Raw genomic sequence first — 25,623 nt, 5'->3', positions numbered from 1 at the left:
AGAGAAGCTGATAACCAATTTAAATTTATTCATTTTTTTTAAATTCTCAGTACATTCAGCACTTGCAAGAAGGGAAAAAGCAACATCTTTTAACTAAAAGCATGAAATTAAAAATATTAAAATTGTAACCTACTCTATTAGAAGGATAGCTTTTTATCTGTACCTCCTCTTAAATATGTGATTGAGGGGGCAGAGGAGGGGGCTTCAGTGCAGGGAAGGTCTGTTTCCTGTAATCAGCACAGCATCAACCACTTTACAAGAATGTGATCTCCTCTCCTTCCCGACTCCAAAGACAAACTCGGCCACGTGCCCTGCATCAGTCTCTTCCTATCACACACGTTTTCTAGGTTACAGTGTTGAGACTACCAGTTGCATCTTTGTGGGAGCGAGAGAGAGAGAGGTGAAGGTTATTACTCACACAAACATCACCTGCTGTAACACACAACAAACCTCCAAGGCTGGAAGAAAAAAAAATAAAATCATAAAACTTAAAACAAAATCCTCTTTGACGAGGTCAAATCTAGTCGTACGGAAACAAAATAAAGAAATTCTCAGTGTTGAAGAGAACATAGAAAATATCTGAAGGTCAGGGATCTATTTTGGACTGGGTTTTATTACAGGGCTCTGAGGAGGAAGGAACCGTGCGCCCACAGAACTAAAATACAGAGGCGCCCTCCCAAACCTCAGCGGGACAAACTGCTGAGGCGAGCCAGAAAAAAAACAAAAAAAAACACCATCCCCTCTCGCTTCTTTTCTTTAAACGGCACTACAGAGACGAGGAGGGAAAGGAGCGACTTCCTGTTCCAGAGGACCCAGACGAACAGAGGAGAGGCGATAGGAGCTAGATGCGCCGCCGCCTGGCTGCCGACAGGATGTGCACCCTACATTTTCTGTGAAAACTCCTGCCCACGAGTTGGGGAGGGGGAGTATGGGGGGGGGGGGCGAAGGGGGGTTTAAATGGCAGAAGTGTGTGGAAGACAAACTAAAGCACAGCGAGGCGGCCGGAGAAAAGCATCTCCACCTGGGAACACTCCTCCCAAGACGTCCTGTCTGCGGCGTCCCCCGCTACGCTATCTCCCCCCTCCTCTCTCTCTCTCTCCAGCTGGCCCCCCTGCAGCCGCTCGGCTCAGCGGCGCCTATCCCTGGGGTTGCTACGGCTACGGGAGCGGCGTCCGCCGGCGCCCGCGGAGGGCCGCCGGGGGCGGCTGCTGTCGTCCCTCTTCTTGTCCCCGTCCCTGTCTCGGCTGCGGTCCCCGTCCCTCTCTCTCTCGCGGCTGCGCTCGCCGCCGCGTTCCCTCTCTCTGTCGCCGCCGCGTTCCCGCTCTCTCTCGCCGCCGCCGCGCCCGGCTGCCCCGACGCTCGCGGTCCCTGCCGCCGCCACCGCCCCCCCGACGCTCGCCGCCCCGCCCTCCTTCTCCCGGCCCTTCAGCCTCTCCTTCCTCTCCTCCTCCCGCTTCTTCTCCTCCTCCTCTTGCTGCTCCTTGCGCCGCCGCTCGCGCTCCTTCTGGCGCTCCGTGCGGTCCAGAAGCCTCTGCACCGCCTGGGGGGGGGGGGGGGGGGGGGGGGAGGAGACACAGGTCAAGTCAGTCGGGTGGAGCGACGTCTAGATTGTGACAAGATGCTTTTTAGAAGGCGTTGGAGTGACCGACCTGCTCCTCGGAGAGCGGGAGCCAGTAGATGCACGGCGCCGCTTTGGTCTTCAGGAACAAGTCGTCGAGCAGCTTCACAGGAGGCTCGTCGGGTTTCTCTGTCGCTGGAAAAGGTAAAAAAAAAAAAAAGGGGGGGAAATGGTTATTCGGTGTAATTCTGTCCCGTCTCCTCTGGCTCTGCTTGAGCTCAGCGAGGGCTTCTTACCCTTCTTGTCGGTCTTCCTCTCCTTGCTCTTGGCCCGCTCTCTCCTCCTCCGCTCTCGGTCCCTGGACCGGGACCGCGGCTCGTCTTCCCCCGGCCTGGCGAACTCGCGGATCTTATCGCGGTCCCATTCCCGCTCGCCGCGGGCCCGTTCTCGGCGCTCCATCTCTCTCTGGCGCTCCGCCCACAGGTCCCGCACTCCCGCCGCGCCTCGGTCCCTCTCGTGCTCCCGCTCGGGCATCAGGGGGGGGAGCCGGGGCAGCGGACCGGCCGGTGGGGGCACGTGGTCCTCCTCCCTTTCTGGCTTCACGATGCCTTTTTGAATGTCCAGCTGCCGGAATGAAAAAAACACATGGTGACCTTTGAGTCTGTAGACTAAATTAAAAAAAGTTCCCTAAACCATCCAAGTTTTATATTTTATGAAAGATAAGTTTAATCAGAGGAAAAAACCACACATTAAGTCCCTTTAATTTGGGTGATTGAATCTTCTTTGAGTGGTTTGAAACATGGTAGGAATACTTTCTTCATCAGTAAGATATTCACTCTCTAAACAACAGAAAGACATTTTCCCGGGTTACCTGATCCTGCTCACAGAAGTCCACCCTGAGGACTTTGGGATTGCTCGGAGGCCATTTGACCCCGTGCAGGGCGGCTCTGGTGGCGACCGCCTCCTCTGAGGTGGCGTACTACGAGAAGAAAGGGTCATTTCATTCCAATGTAAATCAGCCGAACACGCGTCGAGCGAACAGACCGCCGAGGGGACGGTGGCGCTCACTGAAATGCTTCGGTCGGAACCGCTGATTGGCCGATACTCACGGTGACGTAGCAGTGAGACTTGATCTTGTCGATCCAGAAGCCCTCCTCCACCACGGCGCCCGTCCTGTTCAGCAGCTCTTTGAGTTGGCCCAGGGTGAAGGGTCGCACCTGTGGGACACACCAGGATCACAGCTCAGTCGGGGTCAACGGCCATTTTATTAAAAAAAAAGAGCTGAACAAATCGTGTTGTCAACAACGAAAAGACAATTTTTGAATTTGAGATATGGCTATATTTTCTTCCCATCCGATAACACGGTCCTAAAAACTGTTAGCGTTGTTGGTTCCGACAACTAGCCATGAAATGTAGTTTACGTAACCCCCCCCCCCCCCCCGACCTGATGGATGTGTGGCTTTACGTCTGACACCATCAACCATCAACATGCCACTTTCACAAATAGCAACTCGGTTCACTTTGAAACAGAGCGATGTCGTGCCTACATTTCAAATCCGTCCGGGCCTACTTAACAAGATGGAACAGAGGAACTTTAGTCTCGATGTTTGTGCTGTTACTGTGGTCACAGGTTTATCAGAGGTCATCGAGGCTGGGTGGCATTAAGATACCTGTAGTCTTTGATCCGCCAAATACTCCCAAGTGTTGCTTCTATGACGCAAGCTAAAATAACTGCAAATGCTAGTAATTAAATGTGTAATGTCTAGTCTTGTCAGTCGGTTTAGTGATGCCCAAATAATGCAGGTGCTACTTGACTACAGACATAATACCTGGGTAAGAGTCCCTGACTCTAATTATGGGAACAATGGCACCAACACAATAAGCCTCATTCATGAGAAACCCATTTTCTACAATCATTTCTTTCAAACTAATTGTACTCGACACCAGGAGACACATCGTCACAACGCACCGAGATACAAAACCCACCAGATTGATGACGTGGATGATGTTTGAGACTTTGCCGTGAGGCGGCGAGGGCTGGCGCGCCGCGCGGACGGGGTCGTCGAGGGTCACCGACACGCCGGACTTCTGTTGGCTGATGGAGCGGCGCACAAGACTGTCGCTCGGGGTAACTGAGGGAAGAGCGAGAGGGAGGGGTGAAAAAGAAGAAGAAAAAAACAGAGGGAGTGCCGGTAACCAAAGACGGAGCGAAAGAGGAAGCGCGGCCAGAGGGGAAAGGTTCCCACCCCGTCGCCCGAGAGCGCGGCGTCACCTTTCTTTGGCTCCGCCTCCAGCTTGACGGGCGCCGGGGTCTGCGAGGCGTCCTCGGACACGCCGTCCTTCCGCTTGTCTCTGGAGGTTCGACGTGGTCGCTCTTTCTCCGCTACGTCCGCCTCCTCGCCCTCCTCCTCCTCCTCGTTCACCTGTCCGTTTTCTTGGCCGTCACCAGAGACGACCTGGGGAGGAAAAAACGGTTCAGAGCACAAGACTTGAGCCAAAGATGCCTTTGGGATCGAATTGGGACGATGGACGGACAGGCGAAACGTAATCATCATTTGGACCTGCGTGACGGTGCGTCTGATCTTGAGGCCTTTGTCCTGGTCGCCCCGGCTGGTGTCCATGCCGTCCTCGTCCCCGGACATCTGCAGCTCCTCGGGGTTCAGCTCCACCACCGCCTCCTGGTTCACCTTGATGTCCGGGATCAGAGACTGGCGGACGGAGACGGGGACAATCGTAGTGATTGGTGACCGTGTTGTGAGGCACACCATGCTTATTGCTCCGTTACACACTGTATTAGACCGTCGTATAGAACATTAAACCCATGTTTTTACAGAGCGCACGTTAACAGATTTCATCTGACGTTTTTGCCTGGAAATATTATAAACTCATCCAAAAATATTGCTACGGTGAAAACAAAAGCTCAATAATTTCCCCACATCCCCGCAGGGACAGCTGGTCCCGCTGCGCACGCCGGTACCTTCAGCGAGTCGGTGGTGATGCTGATGGACGGCTTCTTGGCGGTGACCGCTGTGCTGGAGCCCCACCGCCTCTTCCTCCCGGCTGCAGTCCCCGCGTCCGTCTCGCCGGCTGCCCCATCCGCGGCGGCTGGAGACGTCTTGCTGCCTGTGGAGGAGCCAGAAAAGAGGCACTTCATCACCGGGAAGAGAGAAGATTACCTCCCAGACGGGCAAATGTGCGCTCTGCAGAACAGCCTCGAGCGGAAATAGTTGATTTAATACTTTAACCCAGATAGTTTTGGCATCGGTTGCAGGTCATTGAGTTCATAAAAAGGGAAACCCTGGGATTAAATCCTTTCCGATAGGGTTTAATTGACAACAATATTGAACAGGTTGTTACAAGCTTGTCTGGAGCTATTCTAGGAGGGAGGTTCTGTGCACTTTACTTCTGCCACACTGAGCTCATGGGCAGAGGAATGCAGCGAGGAGTGTAGTGGAATATAGTGAGCCCCTGATGGGGTCCTTGCACGTTGAAACAGCAGCAAAATAACATATATATGATGGTATGGAATGGGTATACTCACTGGTCAAGGATATCTTGCGAGCAGCAAAGGCCTTCGGAGTGGTGCTCTGAAGAGAGAGAGAGGGAACATACAGAAACCCCAGGGGTGCAGGCGCGATGAGAACCAAGAGTCAAAACCCAAACAGGCAACAACAGAGAGGAGGTGAAACAGGAAAAGTGGAGGAAGGGTTACGGGCGAGGGGAGGGGGGGGGGAGGGGGTTTAAAAAAAAAAGGTGCCTGGAGGCTCCAATTGTACCACATTACGGACTGAGTACTGGGTCGATAGAGAGACGCCAGACACATTTCTGCCTTCCACCTCTGCTCTAAGAAACGGGAGATAAATCATGACGCTCATCCCTCTGTGTGTGTGTGTGTGTGTGTTACTCTCAGTGCAAAGCAAGTACATTGTGTGCATTAGGACACAAGTTGGCCGGTGTAAAACTTAATCTGGGTCAATATCTCAGTATTAATACATGATAATGTCCAGTAGGACTCTGAGGGTAGAGGGGAACGTTAGTGTGTGTGTCAGTGAGTGGATCTCATTGCCTTACGTTCTCGTTCCATCTAGACTGGAATTATTATCTCTGAAGTGAAGGAGGTGAAGTGATTTTAATTTTAAACTAAGCATTGATTATGGCATGAATAACTTAACCAATCACCACTACCTGTTTTGTCCATAACGAAAACCCAAAATGTTCCTATAAATAACATTTCTTGAAGTAATATTCAGTGGGAAAGGACTTTACTAAGCTAGTAGTTTGTTAACATTGGTCGACTCTAAAGGTAAGAGGGTAAATATTATGGATGTGATGTTACAGGTGAGGAGTTCTGTGGAGCAAAGGTGGAAGACTCAAAGATCGCTCAGCAGGAATTTGGGAAGCGCAGTTTAAATTCACCTTGATCGTATTTAACAAAAACACAGCTGTGTTTATCAAATGTACAACGTACACTTTGGTGTCGAAATATGGAAACTGTAGTACATGTGACATTTACTTTTTTCTTTAGCAAATTCGGGGGAGGAAAATGTATTCCTTTTAATTAGAACAGTTATTCTTTTGTTTATCCTATAGAATTATATACAAATAAAATAGAGGAATAATCACAAGTCATTTCCTGGTACCATTTGACACCTGATTCCTTACTGGCTCGACTATGGCCCAACCGCACGAGTACTGTATCTAGGCAACAAGGATCCAATCAGAGAAGGCAGAGGAGTGAGGGCAGGGCTCGGTTAGAGTATGCAGATTAGCCACCAGCCACTGGATTGGACTTTTGTTCTTGAATGGGGCCGGGAGGACTTTTCTTGATTGATCAAAGAGTCAGGTTTCAGTCTTTTGGGGAGCCAAGGCTTTCAAATGGCCTTGTGATGGATTCTGACGGGGGGGGGGGGGGTTGACGTGTACTTTGTTAGAGTCTTTGATTTGAGGAACAGCTGGGGAGTAAAAAAAAAAAAAAAAATCCCCTTTGCGGTGCTTGAATTTACTGTCTTTAAATTGTCCATTTTCTCCAAATTAAAGTCCAGAGGGCCTTTGACAGAGTTGGGGGTATCTGAAGTCTTATCCTGTAAGCAGTTCATGGGGTTTCCATAGAAGGAAGGATCCCTTCTATATGATAAGAAAGTGGACCAAAGTAATCCAGCGACACACAGTCTTTCTTAAGATTATAATCCAGGGGGAAAGGAGAGGCTCCGTGGACATCGTCTTAACCGTCTCTGCACCCACATGCAATCCCATGAGATGCCGAGGAGGAGCTGTGGGTGCGCCGAAGAGATGGACGTTGAAACAAACAAACAGTGGAGACGGCGGCAGTCGTCCTCCCGCCGGGTCCACAGCAGAGGCTGGAGACACACATGGGCGAACCGGCTGCAGGGGAAGGGAGGCGGTGATTTGTGGAGTACATCCTGCTCCGTGTGGACGATCAATGACTCCGGACGGGGGCAAAAACTCTCCGTGCATAAGGTGTGTCGACAAGCTCAACCAATCGTAGCGCCAAAGGCTGAGCACAAGTCCACATCGCCGTGGTCACAGGCAGGTCTTATCCACAAAGTTATCCAGGAAGAAAAAAACAACAAAAACTCCATTGTCATTGCTTTCAAAGCGGGTAATTTCAGTTGCGTAGTTGGGAGTGTGTTTTCCAACTTGAAGCCCCAAACAGTGGTCGTAGAAACGTCCGGATCACTGTGAGGGCTGTTTGCAGGGATTCTCAGTCCAAAGTCATTCCTGCACAGCACCAGCAGGGGGCAGTGTGGGATCAGATCGAGCGGTGAAAACAAAACACGAGACCTGAAGACTTCTGTCTTCTCTCTGAGCTGCAACTGGCTTTTGGAGGAAGGCGCCATGGATGTTGCAGGGCAACACTTTTGAGGATGTGCATATCCTCAAAATGACAGATGGGGAAAGGCGAAAGGCTCTGGACTCCCTCCCCTTCCTTCCTTTACACCATCGGGCACCATCCCACACGCAGTGCAGTACTGTAAAGTCCTTTTCAGATCAGCGAGCAGGCTTCCAACCCCCTAAGACTGGGTTACCATGGCAACTGGGTGCTGCTGCAGTTACCATGGCTGCCGCTGCTGTTCGACGGTGGTCTGAGTTCCTGCTGGCTCAGCACGCCACCGGAGGGCTACAGGGGCGGGCCTCGCAGCCTTTAGGCTTTACTCAAGTGCCTTGAAGGGGGGGGGGGGTGTTGCAGACTCTGGGCCTAATTCAGGTAACAGCGACGCACTTGGGCATTGCGGGACAGGAGTTGTAGGAGTAGGAGTGGAGGAGGTGTTGGTGGTGGTGGTGGTGGTGGTTGTGGCGGTGGTAGTAGTACGCAGCAGGTACCATTAGGGGCAATGGAAGAGGCATGGGCACCTTCATAACAAAGCAATCAATGGGGTTTTAAACAGCAATCACACCATCAATATATATATAGTGAAAGAGAAGCTTCCATGATGGGATACAGAGGCAAAAGATGGAAAGTAAAAAAGGTACAAAGAGGGGCAGAGGGACAGCAAAAGAGCGAATACAAGAGACAGTGTGGAAGGAGCAAGTGAGAGGGCAGAGAGAATGGAAACTGGGTGAAAGAAACAGCAGAAACAAGCCCTTATTCATCTCTACACACACTGTCAGGAGCCATTACTCATGCAAACAAACACACACTTTAACACAAAACAACATAACATGATATGGATAGATGCGCCCCACTAAACTACTCAATAGGAAATGTAATGTACGTTTGGTGTGACGGATCAAGACCTTCACTCATAGACACGCCGGCTATGCAATGAACTCATACAATCTGTGGTCTAATTTGGTTGAAACGGAAAAAATGCATCTTAAATGTATTATTAAGTAAATATGCTTGTGACAGCATAACTGCGCTAATGACGGTTGAGACCCTGACACAACAACGTGCACCGATCAACCCAAACACACTGCAGCGTACGATAGGCGGCGCCTACGCCTGTATGGGTGAAAATAGCGTCTTCCCAATTGTCCCATTATAGTTTGGATAATGGGACATTATGTCCCGGCTTGATGTGTCAGGGCGCTCAAATTGAATGGGTTTCTGCCGCCCTTTCTACCACACACACACACACACTTAACATCCCTCAGCAGGTAGCAGACAGACAAGGCAAGTGTGTGAGAGATCATATAAGTTATGAAATAATAGCTGCATTAATGGGGGTGGATTAGTTCATTTTTCGAATTACCCCGAGAACCCAACTCCAACCCAACCCCCGTTTTCTCACCAACGAGCTTTTGCAGAACCCTTGAATTTATTAACGTGATGAGCTTAGAGAGGACACAGAAACTGTGCCGACAGCTAGAATCCAGGCGATTAAAATCCCCACAGGAGCTAAATAAATCAGCGCTTTCAAAAAACCTCGGGGTTTGCGTTGGTTTTAAGTCCCCCCCCCCCCCTACCAACTTGGTGCTGTCGACTACACGTGCTTTAAAACGTGAATGAGGATGCGGGTTAGTCGGAGATAAGGCGAAGACCCAGGCACCCCCACCCCCCAGTGGCCTTACCTCCTCCAGACGAGCCTCGCTGTTCTCCGGGTCCGCCCCGGAGGGCGGCTGCTGGGCGTTGGAGCCCTCGGTGTCTGGCTCCGCCTCCGTCGCTGCTGCTGCGCTGGGCTCGGACACCTCCCTGCCAGGGGAAGAGACGTTTTGGGGTTGAGGGAGGGACAACAGGTTGTAATGCTTTTCTTTGATCAACACCGGGTCTTGTCTTAGCAGACCAAACGATGTGTAGAAAATACCGGGATGTGGCGCAGGAAAGGTGCCGGGGGGCCACTGATCTGGGTCACAACTGCTATGAATAACTCCCCAGCTAACTGACACCCAGGTGGGTCACAAACAAGTACAGGACGCCCGGCTGCATGTGTGCGCTTTCTTAATCTGATCCATCCTGGATCATTATTTTGAAAAGGAAAAGCTGCCAATAAAAGAACATCAGACCTCGGTCAAAAGAGTCTTTTCGTGGTTTGATGTAAGCGCTGTTTTCTGAGACAAAGCAAAACCCAGCAGATGTCATTATTGTATGTTTAGCTACCCGCCCCCCTCCTCCCCCTCCCCGACCGCAGAGGCTGCACCTTGTAGGTGGGAGCATCGTATATTCTTGCATCCTACTCTCCATCAGTGTACACTCTTGCTGCTTTGACTCCTTACGTGATGCTTTCGCATTCTCAGCATGAGTAAGGAAGTAAATAATACATTTGTAAAAAATAAAAAATAAACTCTGAAAAGCATCAAACAAGTGTTTGAAAGTGGATTGCAGGTGCCAACGACGACAGTAGCGTAATGTTTAGTCTTGCAGAATTTCCTGAATGAAAGACTTTTTATTCTACCATATTATTTATTAGGCGAATTTAGTCGAGTGACCTCCAAAATGGAGGTGGTAGGCCCCTCAAGATATTCTCAAACACTGAGTCCCCTTCATCCGAGTCCCTCCTTCAACAAGGTGATTCAGTGGTTGTAGCTGTACAAAAGGTAGCTAGCTCAAACGACATAACCTCCGCTTTTCTGTTTCCTCCATAACATAAAGAAACAGCCCCTGACAACGTCTCTTTAAGAGAAGGGCCCACCGTGTCGTTGTATGCGCCAGTGAAATCCAGCCTCCTCCTGTGGATATTAGTCACAGAGGAGTGTGGGCAGGAGGACAGACGTTTTCCCCCCATGACACAATGGCTCTCCTCAGCTGCCCTAGGTGTGGATGTCAGTGTGCGTAGGTGTGTGTGTGTGTGTCTCTTGGGCAAGGCCAGAGACACACCTGGGCAGCATTTCAAAAAAGGGAGACAGATGTCTACCAGAAATAAAAATCCCCCAGGACCAGGAAAGACCAGGCCAACTGAGATGCTCCACACAATGACTCGAATCACGTCTCCAAGTGAACAAAGTGGACCCGTAGAGTCTGAGCCTCACAGAGTCACCGACCACATCGGACACACGGTGGGCTCTCAGGGGAGAGGAGAGCGCTGGTGCCAGCTGGGAGAATGATATCACACCATAAGGGTCCATTCACACTGACTGTACAGCTAACAGATGTCTGCTTTAATGATCTCCCTCGACAACAGTGAGATAATTAAACAGCCAAAGCGGCAGAAAGACAAAATAAAAATATATAAATCTTCTGTGGCGTAGTCCTCCAAATGCATGCACAGCGTGGCCATAAACGAGCCTTAACGGGGTAACAAAATGAGGACGCCATCGTTAAATAACACAAATGTTTCTCCTCTTAATCGCTCATCTACCTTGCACGGGAGAGAAAACGTCGAGGTCAAGAGGAATGAGAGAGGAGGGGAGAAATCTCAGCCCGCATGACTTTCCTCAGCACACCACGAAATCTGAGCCCATTACTTATTAATCAAATGTGCTCCTCCAATGTGGCGCTATTTTAGGAACAGATCATAGAGGGAAGACCCCCTCCCCCCCCCCCCAGCACCCCCCCTCTCAGGTTAAGAAAAGAAAAAGATCCTGCCTGCTCCTTCACTCCAACAAAAGACCCCCCCCCCCTCCCTCACGGTCCCACCCCCGGTCCTCCTCACATGGGCGAACACGCTGATAACCAGGCCAATGTGGAACTGGTGACATATTTTTTTTTCTTCTTAAAAAAGGCAGGAAGCATCAGCATCGCGACGTGCAGCGGGCCGATCTATACACACATCGATTGGTGATGAGACATCACGAGCGGCACACCGAAGCCTTGAGTCGCCCTCTGGCTCGCTTCTTACCCGTTTTTGTTGCCTTCGGACAGCATTATAGCCGGCCTTCAAAAGGGAACACCCCCCCCCTCCCCCGGGGACAGAATATGCCACTCGGCCCGCCGACGATGAGTCCGGTCAGGCGTCGGTCGAAGTCGGGGACGCGGAAATAAAATAAACGAATCCGATCGCGGTTGTTTCCACCGCTGATTAGCCGTGCGCTGCGTCGGTATCAGGGATGCAGTGCATGCATGGCGGCCATGTTGGCTAGCGAGAGCAGTGTCAAGTCTGCCACTGGGAGGAAAAAAAATATATATCTTCCGGTCAAAGATTTCCAAAATAAAAGCTACCGTAGACGCTCAAACGTGTCGCATTCCGAATTATGATTACAAATGAAATGCTAACGGAGCGACGGGCTGGCGCTGCGTGGAAATACGAGCTCTACTACCGGCCACAGATGGAAAGTACATGAAAAAGACAACCGGGACGATGCAATGAGGCAAGGCGAAAAACAAAAAGGACCCCATTTTTTTTTCTCTCAAGAGAGAAAAGCAGCAGCGGCCCCGCCGCCCGTGGGGCTGCCGCAGTGAACGCCTGACGAGAAATACAAGCTGCTACACAATGTGGAGGCGTACTCTCGGCCCCGAGACCAGCTTTTTGAATGGGAACGGCATGTTTTATACCTTTTTAGATGGTTAAGAATACAATACAGTGTCACTTTGATACTACTCCTCCTCGTACACACGTTAATACTAAAATACGTCATTCCTCCATCTAGTAATAGAACATAGAGGAAAAAAATACATTGCTCATTTAACTTAACAGCTTTTGCTTTTTCTTCCGAGGGTTAGTTAATGTGTGCGTGATCACATAGTTATAAAATAGTCAATCCAATTTAGTATTTGCCCACAGTTTGAAGTGCTCCTTTTGTGATTTCATCAGCACATTTAATGTCTACGCTTCTAGCAAGTTGAGATATCCCAAAAGAATAGAGAGAATCGCTCAATTTATTGAAAAAACAGACGAAACACACACATTACAAAATATTGTTGATAAATAGTATATACCTACAGGGAGCACTCTATGAAATGATGGTGTTGCATCTAGGATGTAACTTATCACTGATGGTTATTTTTGTGCTGTGACTTTAATCCCTTACAATCTGAAGACTTATTTACACTAGTTATAAACAGGTAAACTGCTTTTTAATGATGGTCACTAACCTTTTGGAAAGAAATTGTCTCTCTGCCTTGTTCCCGTTGGGGTTTTTCTCATCCTCTGCATCACGCTCGGCCTTCTGTGAAATAATTAAAGAAAGATATAGCAGTACAACCAACAACAGGTCAAACATCTCTGTCAAGGCTGCAGTGAACGTCGAAACCCACATCGGTTTGATCACTAACCTTCAGCTTTTTGACGGGGATGATTTTATCCCCACAGGAGGAAGAAGACGATTGGGAAGAAGAGTCTGATTTGGAGTCAGAATCTGAGGAGGAACCGGAGTCTTGGGCCTCGGTCACGGCCACCTTTCCTTTGCTGGCCGTCTCCTGGCTCTTTTCCTTGAGCAGTTTCTCCTCCCTTCTCTTCTCCTCTTGTTTTTTCTCTTTTTCTTTATCCTCTTGCTGTTGTTTCCTCTCCCTTTCCTTTTCTTCTTGCTGGTGTTTCCTCTCCCTTTCCTTTTCCTCTTGCTGGCGTTTTCTCTCATTCTCTCGCTCCTCTTTCTGACGCTGTTTCTCCTCCTCTTCCAGCCGTTTCCTCTCCTTTTCCTTCTCTTCTTCCAAGCGTTTCTTCTCTCTCTCCTGTTCTTGGACCTTCTTCCTTTCTCTCTCTTGCTTCTGGTGTTGCTCCCTCTCTTTCTCCTCCTTCAGGCGCCTTTCTTCCTCCACTTCTCTGTTCTCTTGGAGCCTCTTTCTCTCCATTCTGAGCAGTGAAGATTCACTGGAAGTGGCGGACCCAGCAGCGGAGTGTGCGGTCTGCCCAGACATATCCACAGCAGCGGAGGCCTCTGCTGCACGAAAAGCCCCCTCTGACTCCATCTTGTGTACCAGCAGAGAAAGGGGCCCTGGCCTGCGATTTATAGAGGGCTCAGGACTGCTGGAGCGAGAGCTGGAGTCAGAGTCTTGCCTCTGCATGGTGGAAGGTGGGAAGGGTGGCACCCTCGGACCACATGAAGCCTCGGGGGCTTCTCCTTCCTGGTCGTCTGTGTCTGGTGGGCTCTGTTTGGGAGTGTCAGGTAGGGGAAACAAGTCAGGAGGTGGAGAGGGAGGAGGAGTGGGGTGGCGCAGTTGCATTGGTGTGTGGTGTACCTGTGGAGGTGGGATGTGCTGCGGAGGCTGAAGCTTGCGTTTGGATCTCGCAACTGTTGACGGGGCGCTCGGAGGTATCTGCTGCGGCTGAGGAGGCGCTCGATTCCCCCTGCGCGCCCCGCCAGGGCCGGGTCCCCAATCCTCGTCATCCTCGCTCTCGTCATCATCGTCGTCATCATCACTGTCCTCGGGGGCCTGACCTCCCCCTCCTCCTCCTCCTCCTCCTGACACTCCGGCAGAACGGCTAAGGTGGAGCACGGGATGAGCGGATCCAGGCTCACTCGGTGCAGTGCCCTCTTTCTCCTGGGCTCGGGGTACTACGGGGGGCAGACCCTGGCGGTCAGGCTGACCCAGGACGCGCACCGACAGCGAGGCTACAGCGCGGGGAGGAGATGGGGCCGGCGGTTCCTTATGTCCTTGGTGAAAGGTGCCTCGCTGCATCCTTACTCCGGGAGCCTCACTGAACTCCTGGGGGTGAAGGATAGGGCCGGGGCCAGAGGCGGGGCCGCATGCCATCATCACATGACCCATCACTAGCTCTCCTCCTGCTTTGCCCTCGTCTGCCCTTGTCATTGACGGCTTAGGGGGGATTTTGGGATGCTTCTGGGCAAAACAAATGAGAGTCTGTTTTATACATTCATTCACATGTTGTGACATTTACAAATTCCCAGGTAAATGATGACCAGAAGAAAACAATTTAAACAAACAAGTGTTGGGAATATTTTTTGTATGTGAAAAGCAACAGCTTTTGCGTCACAAGTTAAACAGTTTAGGTAATGATTTTCACAGCATCACGTCATCGATTTGAAGCATCCTAGCGTGTCCTGCTGTGAAGGATTAATCCTTAGTTTCATCATTCAGTGTGTGGAGGTTGCTGACCTTGTCAGAGACATAGGGAGAGCAGTCATTGTCCTCCGAGTGGTCTTCATCTTCCTCCACCACTGCTGGGCTTTCTATCAGGGAGGGACACAAAGAAGGAGTTAAGACGTCAGCTAAGACCCACTGGTCCCCAACCAAGGAGAACCTCAGAATGAACCGGGTTGGTTTTGTGTTGTGTAAGTTAATTCAACCACCAAAAAGGTCCAGATGGTGAAAGAGGCCGTTTGTGTCGTTCAGACACACACGCAAAGTTTGGGAGGCGGGGATTGTGTGTATTGCATGGTTTGTGATTGTGTGTTTATGCATTACCTTCTGCCTCCTCCTCTTGTTGAGCTTCTCTCTCCAGTCTCTGGCGGAGGAGCTCCTGCTGCTTGGCCAGGTACTGTTTTATGAAGCTATTCTGGCTCATCTCCTCACCGATCTACAGCACAAAACAGCATTTAATTAAAAACTCTGCACCTTAAAACTCACCATCAAAGAGCAGTGAAAGTGCACATGTAAGTATTTCTTCAGTCTTGATAGTATTGGTGGTAAATTCAATGAGGGGAATATTCTATGGGTTTGATCTCATGTCAGTAAAATAAACCAATATAATAATGATACCATAACAGTGTATAGCTTGAAATATCCACACCTACTAAAATTAAATAATAAAATATATTCTTACCTGAGAGTTGGGCTGCAGCCCACTGTGAGAGGAGGATGACTTCTGAAGATTTTCCAGCATCAGAGCCTGCGGAGAACAAGGAGCGGTTTTATTTAAAAGTAAAATATTGCTTCATAGGTAATTCAAAAATACTTTTCAAAATGCCAGCCAGCTGCTACAACCCCGAATCTGTGTTTTTTAATCTAAATTTGACTGGCCACTAATGACTTTATTTGTAATGGGACACTGAACGGAGAGCAATGGCTAAGAAATTCACAAACCTTGCATAACTATTACCCTATAGTCCCAGTGCAGCATCATTTAAACACTATTTTAAATGCTGTGTTCATTTGTACAGTGTGGAAATCACTGGTCTCATATTATCATCTACAGAAACGTCATGTGACCTAATTGTTAAACTCAATTTAAATGCCATCATTAAAAAAAATACTGTCTTTGCTTTAATGCAGAGAAAATGCATCACCAAACCAATTCTGGGTTTGTTTGATCTGCCACAGGCACCGCTGCTGCATATCATTCCACACTTTCCCCATATAAGCTACAATAAGGCCACTATATTTCAGACAAAAAAATACTACAAATTACATATTATATTGGACTACTTTTAGTCAATAAAAATAATTGAATCAATAATCAAACAGGTGTTTATTTTCTCACAGAATTCATTTTGGAAAATTTACATTGAAAACATTATAATCGAACAGTTTATGAAGAAAGAAAAAAAAGGTTTTTGGTAGAGACCTGTCGGAGCAAACATCTTCCTGGGGGAGGGGGGACTTTTAAGACTCATGACCACAGTATTTAAAAAAAAAAAAACAGCTATAGCGCCGGAACCCACGGTTTCTACGGACGGTGATTCGCGCACAACAACAACGGTGTTGATAAAAATCAAACAACTTGAAAAACTAAACAAATTACTCGTTGGCTAAGCTCGTAAAAAAAAAAATTGGTGTTTACATGGCGAGGCGCGCCCCCGTAAACCTCCCCCCCCCCCCCTCCAAATACACTCACAAACGGCGCGCGGGCACGGTGGCGTACTGTACACTGTGTGCACTCGGCTTAGGCCTCGACTTGACAGGTGCACAGTTCAACTGTGTGCAACACGGTGCACGAAGTGTGCTCACGCTTTAATCGCGAGCTCGTTCGGCGGGGTAGACGCGCGGTGTCGCCGGGCACGCGCAGCCCAAAACGGCAACTGTCGCGGAGTCGTATTTAACGCGAGCCAGGCGGTTTTACGTATTCCCGCTTCCCCGAAAAGCCCACACACCGTTACGGCCTCTAACGTTAACCCCCGCCGTCTCTCGGCTCCTGGCTGAACTTAGCCAGACTCGATAGGCGGCCATAACACGGGCGGAAACTTACCCCTTTCAGTCGCTTGAGGAGAGCATTTTTCTGCCCGCTCTTCGGGAGGTTTCTTTGCTCCAGGGCGAGTTTTAAATCCGCCACTCGCAGCGATTGTAGAGGTTTCCCATCAAGCGTAATATCTTCGTCCGCCATTTTCCTCCCTCCGCTTGTCTAAACTCCCAACGAGCGTCGCAACGGCTGCTGCTCCGCGTCACAGCTCGGCAGTTTCCGGAAGAGCTCGGGTTGTCCGAAGCAGGAAGGTGACAGTTGCAAAAAGCAGATCCTCGGGCCTGATCATTTAAAGTGCTTTCATTCGAATTTTTAATAGTCTATGGAAAAGTAGAGTGTACCGATTAAATAAAATATATATATTGTTGCTTCTACAAATTGATATTCTGCAGGCAAAATATAACATTCAAATAAATTAACATTAATAAAACAGTCCAAACACATTTGTTTAATTACAAAAGATGTATTTGTGCATTCTGAATAGGAATACAAGACAGACATCAAATGTAGTGTTATACTTAAGGTGTAGTACTGTTGGAGGAAAGTCAAAGATTCAGTTTGATGCCCCTCAGCAAATACAGAGACTCATACGGGTTCATATTGTAGAAAACTTCCTTGTACAAAAGAAAAAACAGCTGCATATTTGAACTGCAGCGTAGCATATTATTCAGAAAAAAAGATTTTCGTTTTTAAATTACCCAGAAATATTGCCCCACGGGCGAAGTATGTGCATATATCAAATTAAAAAAAATTAAAGCCATGCAAATGGGAAAGAACATAAACAGTAATAAATATACTGCTGAAGGTAAGTTGCCGATCACGTTCTCATCATTCATAATAGTGTGGAGCTTGTATTTTTTAAAAAAAAAATCAAGTTTGAAGTCATTAAATAATACCGCAAACATCCACACGGTGCCACTGCAGCAAGGAGATGCAAAAGCAGGCAGAACTCTTGAACTGAATGAGTTACACAGTGAGAAAATGATTATGCAACGCTCTGATACTTTGACCTGGGAAAAAGGAGTATGCAAGGTAAAACAAGGTGACCAGCCATAACAGCGAGCGCAAAGCACTATAACCTAACTTTGTATAGGCCCTTTGTAGTGTTGAGGGTTTTATTGAGGTTAAACAAAGATCAAACCAACATATCAAATCTGATAGGTGGTATGAAAGGAAACATGTCGACCTCAGACTGTTGTAGTAGTAGTAGTAGTAGTAGTAGTAGTATTGTCTGAGGAAAGGAAACTGATACTTTGTTAGATTTAAGATGTAAAATGTCTTTTCTATCAAAAATGATGCCGTGCTTCATGTCACAATTTCAACCAGCTAATATGTAAAATAAATTGCAATTCTAAACCATGTTCCCCTGCAACGCCTTGCATTATTCATGATTATATATGCATCCACTCGCAGCCTTAGTTTCTACCCGAAACAATAAACGCAGGAGTGAGTCAGCACTGCTGACAGGAGTCGAGTAGTTTGTGGGAAACAACGGAGAAAAAAAAAAAACGTCCAAGTATGCATGCGAATCATAACAAGACGTGCGGAGACAGGTGAGCTTGGAACGGGTTTATCATCCACTGCCAGGTTCCCACGTGAGTGTGGGAAAAGGTACGCGACGAGGCCATTTGTCACCCAACTACCAAAACCAACCCCATCTCTGCCAGAGAGGCTGTTTACACTGAAAATGTTCTGAGCGGTTTCGGAGCTGTTCTAGTGTAAAATGGTACGGCACATACTTTGATTCATGAATGCAAGTCAGGCGAACTTCCTGCTCTTCCATTATAAGCCCAAAACACTCAATATGCTGCTTCAGCAGCTGGAAAAATGATAGTCACAAAAGGGCCATTCAGGTTAACAGTAGAAAGTAGGCCAGAACCAGGATGTTGGGCTTCCTTCTGGGCTATTTGCGGAACAGAGGGGGGGGGGGGGGGGGGGATGGCTGAATAAATAGAGAGAGGCAGGAAAGAAAGAAAATATGGCAAACACAATAAAGCAAAGCTCCAATGATGAACAGATCGCACAGACACTCAAAGCCACGGCTTCATATATTCAATAAGTTAACACTCAGGGGAGGGGGGAAAAAAATAAGGTATGCCTGGCATCAAAGCACGGCGGTCAGTGTATAAACAAAAGGCAAGCCAACACACACACACACACACACACACACACGGAGGAAGAAAGGAACCAACGCTCACAACCCATCTCACTCCGATTCCCGTTCAACGAATAAGGCATTTAAAAAAAAAAAAATTAAAAAAGGAGAAAACATATACGCGTGTAGTGTAAACAACGTTTTTCGAGCGGAGGGTGCTGAACATCACGACGATATTTCGGCCAGGCGCTGCAGCAGCGTGGAGAAGCCGGCGGCCTGCTGGGAGAGCTCCGCCACGCGGTCCACCATCTCCTGGGTGGCGGACAGCGACGGGTAGTTTTGTGCGGCGCCCTTTGTCGCCACGACCACGGACTTCAAGGCCTGACAGAGTCGTCCCCCTGAGGTTGTGATCTACATTAAAAAAAAAAAAAAAAAACAACAACAAAAAAACACAATAGTTATTCCACAACTATGACACATTAAAATTGTCTTTTTTTGTCCCTCCATTAAGACTAGATCATGCATAGTTTGAGTAGTTACGCGTCAAAATCCCAACTAGTCACGTCAAACTGCCTCCTCCCCCCCCCCACCCCCCCCTCCCACCGTACCTTGGCCCGGAGGTCGGCGGAGGTGAGGAGGCGGGAGAGCGTGTCCCCGATGAACACCAGCTTGTGCGCCGTCACGATGAGGCTCTTCCCCCGGGCGACGAAGACGCGCGGCGGCTGGTTGCCCTGCACGCTGCTGAAGAGCACGTCGATGGCGTCCGCCAGGCAGGAGAGGTGAGCGAGGCTCTGGGACGAGTAAAAGGACAGCAGCTCCGAGTCCTCCAGGGAGAGGGACAGGGGGAGAGGAGGGGACGGGGTCAGCTGTGCGAGGGAGGATGGGGTTAGTGTTTGTGCTGCACAACATGCCACGATATAATGCATTATTATCATCATCTTTAGAGAAAAGTGAGAAACACTCAAACTAGCTTTTCTGTCACTTATTGTCCTGCAGCCTGCGTCTCTGTGAGGCAAGACTGTTACGATTGACAAATGGCCACTTGTTGGTCGCCTGTGGCGTAACCAAGGAACCCAGAAAGGAGCAGAAAGACGTGCAGGCTGAGCGATGGAGGAAAAACGTGACCTCAGCCTCAAGAAGCGGGAGCCAGAACCGACCCAAGAGAGGACAGAAGACAAGACGTGGTTGTTTCTCGGCTTATGTGTGCTGTTGCAGGTCTCAGGCTGTTGCAACTTTGATGTTGGATTATCCCAAGGACAAAGACTAGCATCATCAGAAGAGTCTCTTAAGAATGACGGATGGCTGCACAGATTCTTGAGAAAGGGGTTAATGTGATGTTCAGGCAGGTGGTGTTGGGTAAACATTGTGTGTGTGTGTGGACTAAAGATGGGTTGTGACCAAAGAGCTGGATTAATAGGTCAGTGTGTTCATTAGTAAACACGGCGAACAACACAGCGAATCAATGACTCATTTGTGTCGACTTGCTGTGCGTTTCTGTTCAACAATCAACTTTTGGATTTGCAGAAGTGAAGGATTCCGCTTGTGGAGGCAAACAGGAAGGAGAAGAAGAGACGTACCGTTGGATCTGCATTGATCGTCTGCATGTGTCCGTTCTCACAAAGAATATCTGGAAGTGGCTCAGGTTTTCCCTGGTGTGGGAGAGAGAGGGAAAACCGTCACACACACAGTGTGGTTACCATTGATCCTCATGTGCACTCAAGACACGTATGGTGTCAGTTAGCAGCAATCTAAATACATTATTGAAAGATGAATAACAATACTTAGTGGCCTGAAAAAGTATTTAAATGATTTCATGGTGGAGGCCAACCTGCAGTTTGACGTATCCTACGCTGTCCCCAGTGGGCGCAGGGGGCGGGATGGGCGTCAGGCCGATGCCCGCGTACTCGTTGCTGGGGTCGTCCTCGCCGCCGCCTATGGTCAGCGTCACCGGCGACAGAGTGGGGGGCAGGGGGAAGGCGGGCTGAGGCGTTGGCGGCAGGGGCCGCTCCTGGATCCAGCTGCCTTTGCGGGAGCCCATGCCGCCGCCGCCGGCGGGCTTCCCGTCGGGCAGCGGGAGCGCGGGCAGCGGCCTGCGGGACAGCGAGTCTTGGGAAGGCAAGCGCGGTCGGCCCTGCGCCTGCAGGAGGAGGGCACTCTCCTCCAGGGAGCGCTGCACCAGCGTCAGCAGCCCCTCGGACGGCGGCGCGGCGCCAACGGCGGCCAGCGCCGGCAGGAGGTCCGAGAGGCGGGCCCACGCCTGCTGCAGGGGCGGCGGCGGGTCGTCGGCGTGGCACGCCTTCCAGGTGGACAGGATCTCCGCCAGCGAGGCGGCCAGCTCCCGCGACGGCAGGGCGGCCGAGCCGGAGGCGGCGCCCAGCACCGAGTGGACGAGGCCGGAGAGCGTGGCCCTCCACTGCACGTCGCCCGAGCCGTTGCTGGAGACGGAGAGGCGGCGGGTGGAGGTGGAGGACGACGACGACGAGGCGGAGTGCGGGAGGACCTCGGCGGAGATCGCGGGCATGTCGTAGATGCCGCGGTCGGGCTCGGACGAGTCCCGCTTGGGACCGCCGCCGCCGCCGCCGACTCGCTTCTCGGACCCGGGGACGCGAAAGAGATGCCCGCCGTCCTCGCCCGGGAGGCTGGCGGCGGGCTCGCCCGGGCCCAGAGGCACCCCCGGGAGCGTAGGAACGCTGTACACGTCTTCTTCGACCTCCTCCGGCTGGACGTCTGGGTTGAGAATGATGGTGGGGACGTCATAGACCTGCAGGGGAAGACAAGAGGGAATGTTTTCGGAATCATGCGCGTCGTTCTCTTTATGGTTGTGAGGATTTTTTTTAAAAGGGACATTTCTATGAGACAGAGACTTTAGACTTCCTTTAAACCCGGCTAGCGCGTGGACCGATCTGGTAAAAGGGCAAAAAGGGATAGCATCACAAAGTCACCACGAAGTCCAAACGTTAGTCTGCGAGCAGAGCCAAGTCTAAAAGCAGGGAGTCAACGTCCGGTAATTGCAGGCAACGGGGGGGGGGGGGGGGAAGAGAAAAAAAAATAATCCAACAGCTGGCAGACGTATTTAAGTAACGTTAAAAAGGGAGACCGCTGGGGGCAGGGTGCTGGTGGACGGGCTTTGGTGTGGCCTCCAACAGATGGGTGTGACAGGGAGAAAATAGCAGCAGCGCTTGGGACTGGTTAGACTGGCTCTCCCAGCAGAGAGACAGGTGTGGCCTCGCCATGGAGGGGGGCAGGGACACAGGCCGATGGCGGAATGCGGGGAGGAAGGGTATCAGGGTATGGGAGAGTCATCTGCTGCTGTAACGGACATGAATTCAAAACACCAGGTCCCTAAAGGTTCCTCAGTCAACTCTAATATTCACAAAGTCATTTGAATGTCGGAAAACGAAGGGAAAAAGCTTAATTATAGGCATTAACAGAAAAAAACCTCTGGAATACGTCATTGATTCAAATGCCTGCACAGACTGCAAAACCCAAATTATACATGTTAACAGACAGTCAATGATACAAGTCACGAAAGTCAGGAGGGGGGGGGGGGTTAAATAAATCTGAAAAGCAGTTCAGATTTAGAAAGGAGGCGTAGACCCGACGGGTCGATCCGTGTCTTTACCTCCGTCTCAGAATCAGCTTGAGGTGGGACACAGCGAGGAGTGTCGTAGATGCCGTCGTCATCCTCGCCATGGGACGACGGGACGGGGCGCTGCCACCTGCCACTGGGAGGAGTGTCGTACACCTGCCAACACAAAACAAACCGTGAGGGCAGGTTATGGTCGATTTGCGACGGAAAACGTGCGAAGTGGCTCCACCCACAACCTCATTTTTGGATCAATGTATAAAAAAAAAAAAGATCCTCAGTGCTCGCTAACCTGGTCATCCGCGTGATCCGAGTACTCCGGCGCGTCTCGCCTTTTGTTCAGCGCGTTGTTGCTTCTCTCCAGGACGCCATTCGTCCCGTCGCCCTTGCTCTCGGGACCCCCCGTCGGTTTGTCCTCCGCTTGCTGAGGGCTCGCAGAAGTGACCTGAGCGTTGGGTCTGGGGCAACAGCTGGAATCCGCCGACTGCGCAGCCTCTTTCTTGGTGACTCCCCTCACCGGGGGTGCGGGCGGAGGTGGTTTGCGGGCAAAATTTGGCGAGCCAGGGACCCTGACCTTCCCGGCTCGGCCCAGCAAAGGAGACCCCCGGTGAGCGGCCATGCCGGGTTTGCCCCGTGCCACAGCGGGGCTCGGCGGACCTCCCTTGAGCAGAGCTCTGGGAGATGCTTGGACCTGGGATAACGGCGATGGGTGCTGGTGGGCCAGAACTGTGGCTGAAGTCCTGTGGAGGCTTGCTCCCACCGGGGTGGGCGTCTGATACATCGCAGGCGTGTCCTGGCTCCCTTTCAGCTGGGGGGTGCCAGGGGTTCCACTGGGACCGCTGGGGCACACCCCTCCAGTGGGGGATTGGTAAACATCGTCGCCGGCGAGAGGCGTGCCTTTGGGCACCAGGTAACAGTCGTCCGATGCTGCGGCCGTTAGCGTTTTTCTAGGGACTAGATAGGTTGTGTCCTCCGGTTCATCGGCAGCCCTCGGGACCCCGGTGGGGGCGAGGTACACAGACTCCGGGGCGGCCAGAGCCCCGGTCGGTCTGGCATGCGGAGCCCCCGAAGGCAGGGGACTCCCCGGGGCGTGGTACAGCGTTCCCGTCGCTTCTGCGCCTCGACCTCTCAGGGAGGGTGAGCGCGGACGCCCCCCGACCCCCAAGTCCCAGTCGGGTCTCGGCCGGAGGCCCGAGCTGGAGTGGGAGCGCGGGCGCCCGCCCTCGGCTCTGCGGAGCTCCCCGGGCCTCGGCGCGGCGCCCCGTGGCTCGCCGACGCCCGGCGGCGACCGGTACACCCCGTCCACGTCCTCGGCCCGGCTCATCGGCGGGACGGGCGACAGGTACACAGGGTCCTCGGCGGAGCCGCGGCGCGGGTCGGAGCCCGGGGGCGGCGCCGTCTGGAGGAGTTTGAGGCGGTTGGCCGGGGCGATGCCCTGCCTGCCGTGCAGGGAGCAGAGCCACCAGCCCGGCCCGCCGCCCTGCTCCTGCTCCAGAACCATCAGTATGTCCCCCTTACGGAAGGCCAGCTCCTCGGGGCTCTCGGCTGCGTTGTCGAACAGCGCCTTCGCCAATACCGTCTGAGAGGGAGGACGGGGACAAAAGAGGAGGTCGTAAAAACAGGGCCTGCCATTCAATACAGCCAAAACCTCGCAAACGGCCAATAGAAGTGGGTTTTAATCAACAGCGTGAATTCAAACAAGCAAGCGTCTCACAGCTGTTCGCCGCAGACAAACAAGGACATTGACGTGGCACTGCCAAGTCAGGAGTATCAAAAGGACGATTGTTAGGGGCTATTGAACGGGGGAGGCAATGGGAGAGAACCGGGAAGATCTCGTTAAGAACTTTCCGCGGCAGAGGCAGGAAGCGGTGGAGCGAACGAACAAAAAAAGATCTTAATAATAATAATAATACGGTAGAAGCTGGGCATCATGACAGACTCAAAATTCACAGCTGTGTAAATAATTACGAGGCTGAGCGAAAGAGGGGCACAGTCGGGGAGGATCAATGTTGGAATGGACACAGGGGCTTAATGGTAATGAGCGAGATGGGGGAGGGGGGGGGAGGGGATAAAGAGGCACATCTGTCCCTCGCTGTTTAGGATTTAATTGCCCATCCTAAAAGCCACAGAGTCAGGCCCCCTTTCATTTTCTAAACCAACCCCCTGGGGACAACTGGGCTCCATCGAGCCATGTGGGACCCCCCCCCCCCCCCTTACAATAGTAATGGAGGCAATGAGGTATGCTGATTCACTATTATAGATAAGGTGAGATAATAAAGCACAATAATGAAGAAAAACGGCCAGCAAATTATAAACTATATAGTGTTAAAAAAAAAAACAGTTTCACACTATTAGGAGACCATCAAAAGCTTCATAGTAGATTCATACTCACGGAGACCGACATCGTTGCTTTAGTGAACAGTAACGTCTCAGAGAAGATCACTCCAGGGTCCCCGGTCGGTCGGGGTCGTCCATCTAGGTCGGCGCCGGTTCTCACGGACGAGCTGGTCGCCAGAGGGTCTCGGTGCAGAAGCACGGCAGGGTCGGGGGAGGAGGACACATCTCACGGTGCGGGCTTCACGCGGACCCCCATTCCTTCGCGACACGTCCATGCAAAACACAAGTTCAGTTAAGTGAGCACGTGTGAAACGAAAAAAAAAAGGTAAGGCGGAAAGCGGTAACACCTGTCCTCCCCCCCCCCCGCTTCTCCACGCCCAGTGGCGTAAACCTTACGTTAACTGCGAGCTAACGTTAGCTTAGCAACAACATTAAAAATAGCGTGCACGATCAAAAATATTTTTTTTTCTATTATACACATCTATCAAGGTGTAAACGCTTCGGTATGTGCGAATGTTAGCTTCAATGAGGCCAGCTGTGATCTGTCGCGGCCTAGCTGCTAGCTGTGTAGCTAGCTGTACGCTAGGTAGCTAGCTATACGTTAAAAAAGGTGGTTATCTCCATCGCCTTTCGCTGCTAACGCGAAAGTTCAGCCCCAAAGCAACAATGGCACCGCCGGGTGAAACGCCTCGCGCTCCGCTCTGCAGTAAACGGGAGTGACCAAAGCCGCCACCGTAACAAAAAATAATCCGGGTTACCTTTATATTTCTTTCAAATATTATCTCCGGTAAACTTCGCATCGGCGTACAGTCCAGTGTACGTTCTAATCACTTCTTCTCAGGCGTGAAAATCTGAGGCCATCGGCGTTCAATCATCTTCGGCGATGACAACAACGTTATCTCCGCCCCCACGGCGCCGCGCGCAGTTATCAGATCTATAAGCGTGGCGCTCGCTTGGGCTTCAAGCGTTTAGACCGATCCCAGCGCATGTGAGATCGCGCCACTCTCCGCCGCTGGGAACACACCGCGTTTATGATTGGTTCGTTGTTACGAGATGCGTTTAGTGGCGTCCGGATTTCTGTGTTAATCGGAAAAAAATATGATTTGAACTGAGGGAAAAAGGCAAAACGTGTGTT

At 50.9% G+C, this 25,623-nt stretch overlaps 2 protein-coding genes across 4 annotated transcripts; both read right to left on the bottom strand.

The window, feature by feature from the left end:
- Positions 1 to 8: 8 nt before the first annotated feature.
- acin1b (apoptotic chromatin condensation inducer 1b) lies at positions 9 to 16,655 on the bottom strand. 3 transcript variants are annotated; one of them, XM_037477828.2, is made up of 18 exons: positions 16,480 to 16,655; positions 15,118 to 15,183; positions 14,760 to 14,871; positions 14,451 to 14,524; positions 13,572 to 14,174; positions 12,669 to 13,481; positions 12,489 to 12,562; positions 9,092 to 9,212; positions 5,100 to 5,145; positions 4,536 to 4,681; positions 4,120 to 4,266; positions 3,831 to 4,014; positions 3,545 to 3,690; positions 2,668 to 2,775; positions 2,430 to 2,537; positions 1,855 to 2,182; positions 1,650 to 1,753; positions 9 to 1,540 (listed from the first exon to the last, which is right to left on the bottom strand). In XM_037477828.2, the coding sequence occupies exons 1-18, from the start codon at positions 16,612 to 16,614 to the stop codon at positions 1,127 to 1,129; spliced, it is 3,729 nt and encodes a 1,242-aa protein (XP_037333725.2). In that variant the 5' UTR covers positions 16,615 to 16,655; the 3' UTR covers positions 9 to 1,126. The 3 variants fall into 3 exon arrangements, with proteins under 3 accessions (XP_037333725.2, XP_037333723.2, XP_037333724.2); XM_037477826.2 differs by having other exon boundaries at positions 12,669 to 14,174; XM_037477827.2 differs by having other exon boundaries at positions 12,669 to 14,171.
- A 259-nt stretch (positions 16,656 to 16,914) lies between these two features.
- Positions 16,915 to 25,450, bottom strand: efs (embryonal Fyn-associated substrate). Its single transcript, XM_037478116.2, has 8 exons — positions 25,247 to 25,450; positions 24,544 to 24,746; positions 22,444 to 23,730; positions 22,188 to 22,310; positions 20,394 to 21,326; positions 20,143 to 20,214; positions 19,174 to 19,431; positions 16,915 to 18,976 (listed from the first exon to the last, which is right to left on the bottom strand). Exons 2-8 carry the CDS (start codon positions 24,553 to 24,555, stop codon positions 18,791 to 18,793), a joined length of 2,871 nt encoding a protein of 956 aa, XP_037334013.2. The 5' UTR covers positions 24,556 to 24,746; positions 25,247 to 25,450; the 3' UTR covers positions 16,915 to 18,790.
- Positions 25,451 to 25,623: the final 173 nt, after the last annotated feature.

This window comes from Pungitius pungitius, chromosome 1, assembly GCF_949316345.1.
Source record: "Pungitius pungitius chromosome 1, fPunPun2.1, whole genome shotgun sequence".
Taxonomy (NCBI): Eukaryota; Metazoa; Chordata; class Actinopteri; order Perciformes; family Gasterosteidae; genus Pungitius; species Pungitius pungitius.
This window is presented reverse-complemented; position numbering and strand designations above follow the sequence as displayed.

What these genes read in the sequence shown, in the direction of transcription:
- acin1b (XM_037477826.2), bottom strand. Translation starts at nt 16,614, where the DNA reads ATGGCGGACGAAGATATTACGCTTGATGGGAAACCTCTACAATCGCTG. An exon ending in GCGAGGCTCGTCTGGAGGAG is followed by an intron (nt 5,146 to 9,091) that starts GTAAGGCCACTG and finishes CTCTCTCTTCAG; the next exon opens with AGCACCACTCCGAAGGCCTT. An exon ending in TCACCACCGACTCGCTGAAG is followed by an intron (nt 4,267 to 4,535) that starts GTACCGGCGTGC and finishes TCCGTCCGCCAG; the next exon opens with TCTCTGATCCCGGACATCAA.
- efs (XM_037478116.2), bottom strand. An exon ending in AAGCTGATTCTGAGACGGAG is followed by an intron (nt 21,327 to 22,187) that starts GTAAAGACACGG and finishes CTTCCCCTGCAG; the next exon opens with GTCTATGACGTCCCCACCAT. An exon ending in CGATCAATGCAGATCCAACG is followed by an intron (nt 19,432 to 20,142) that starts GTACGTCTCTTC and finishes TCCCTCGCACAG; the next exon opens with CTGACCCCGTCCCCTCCTCT.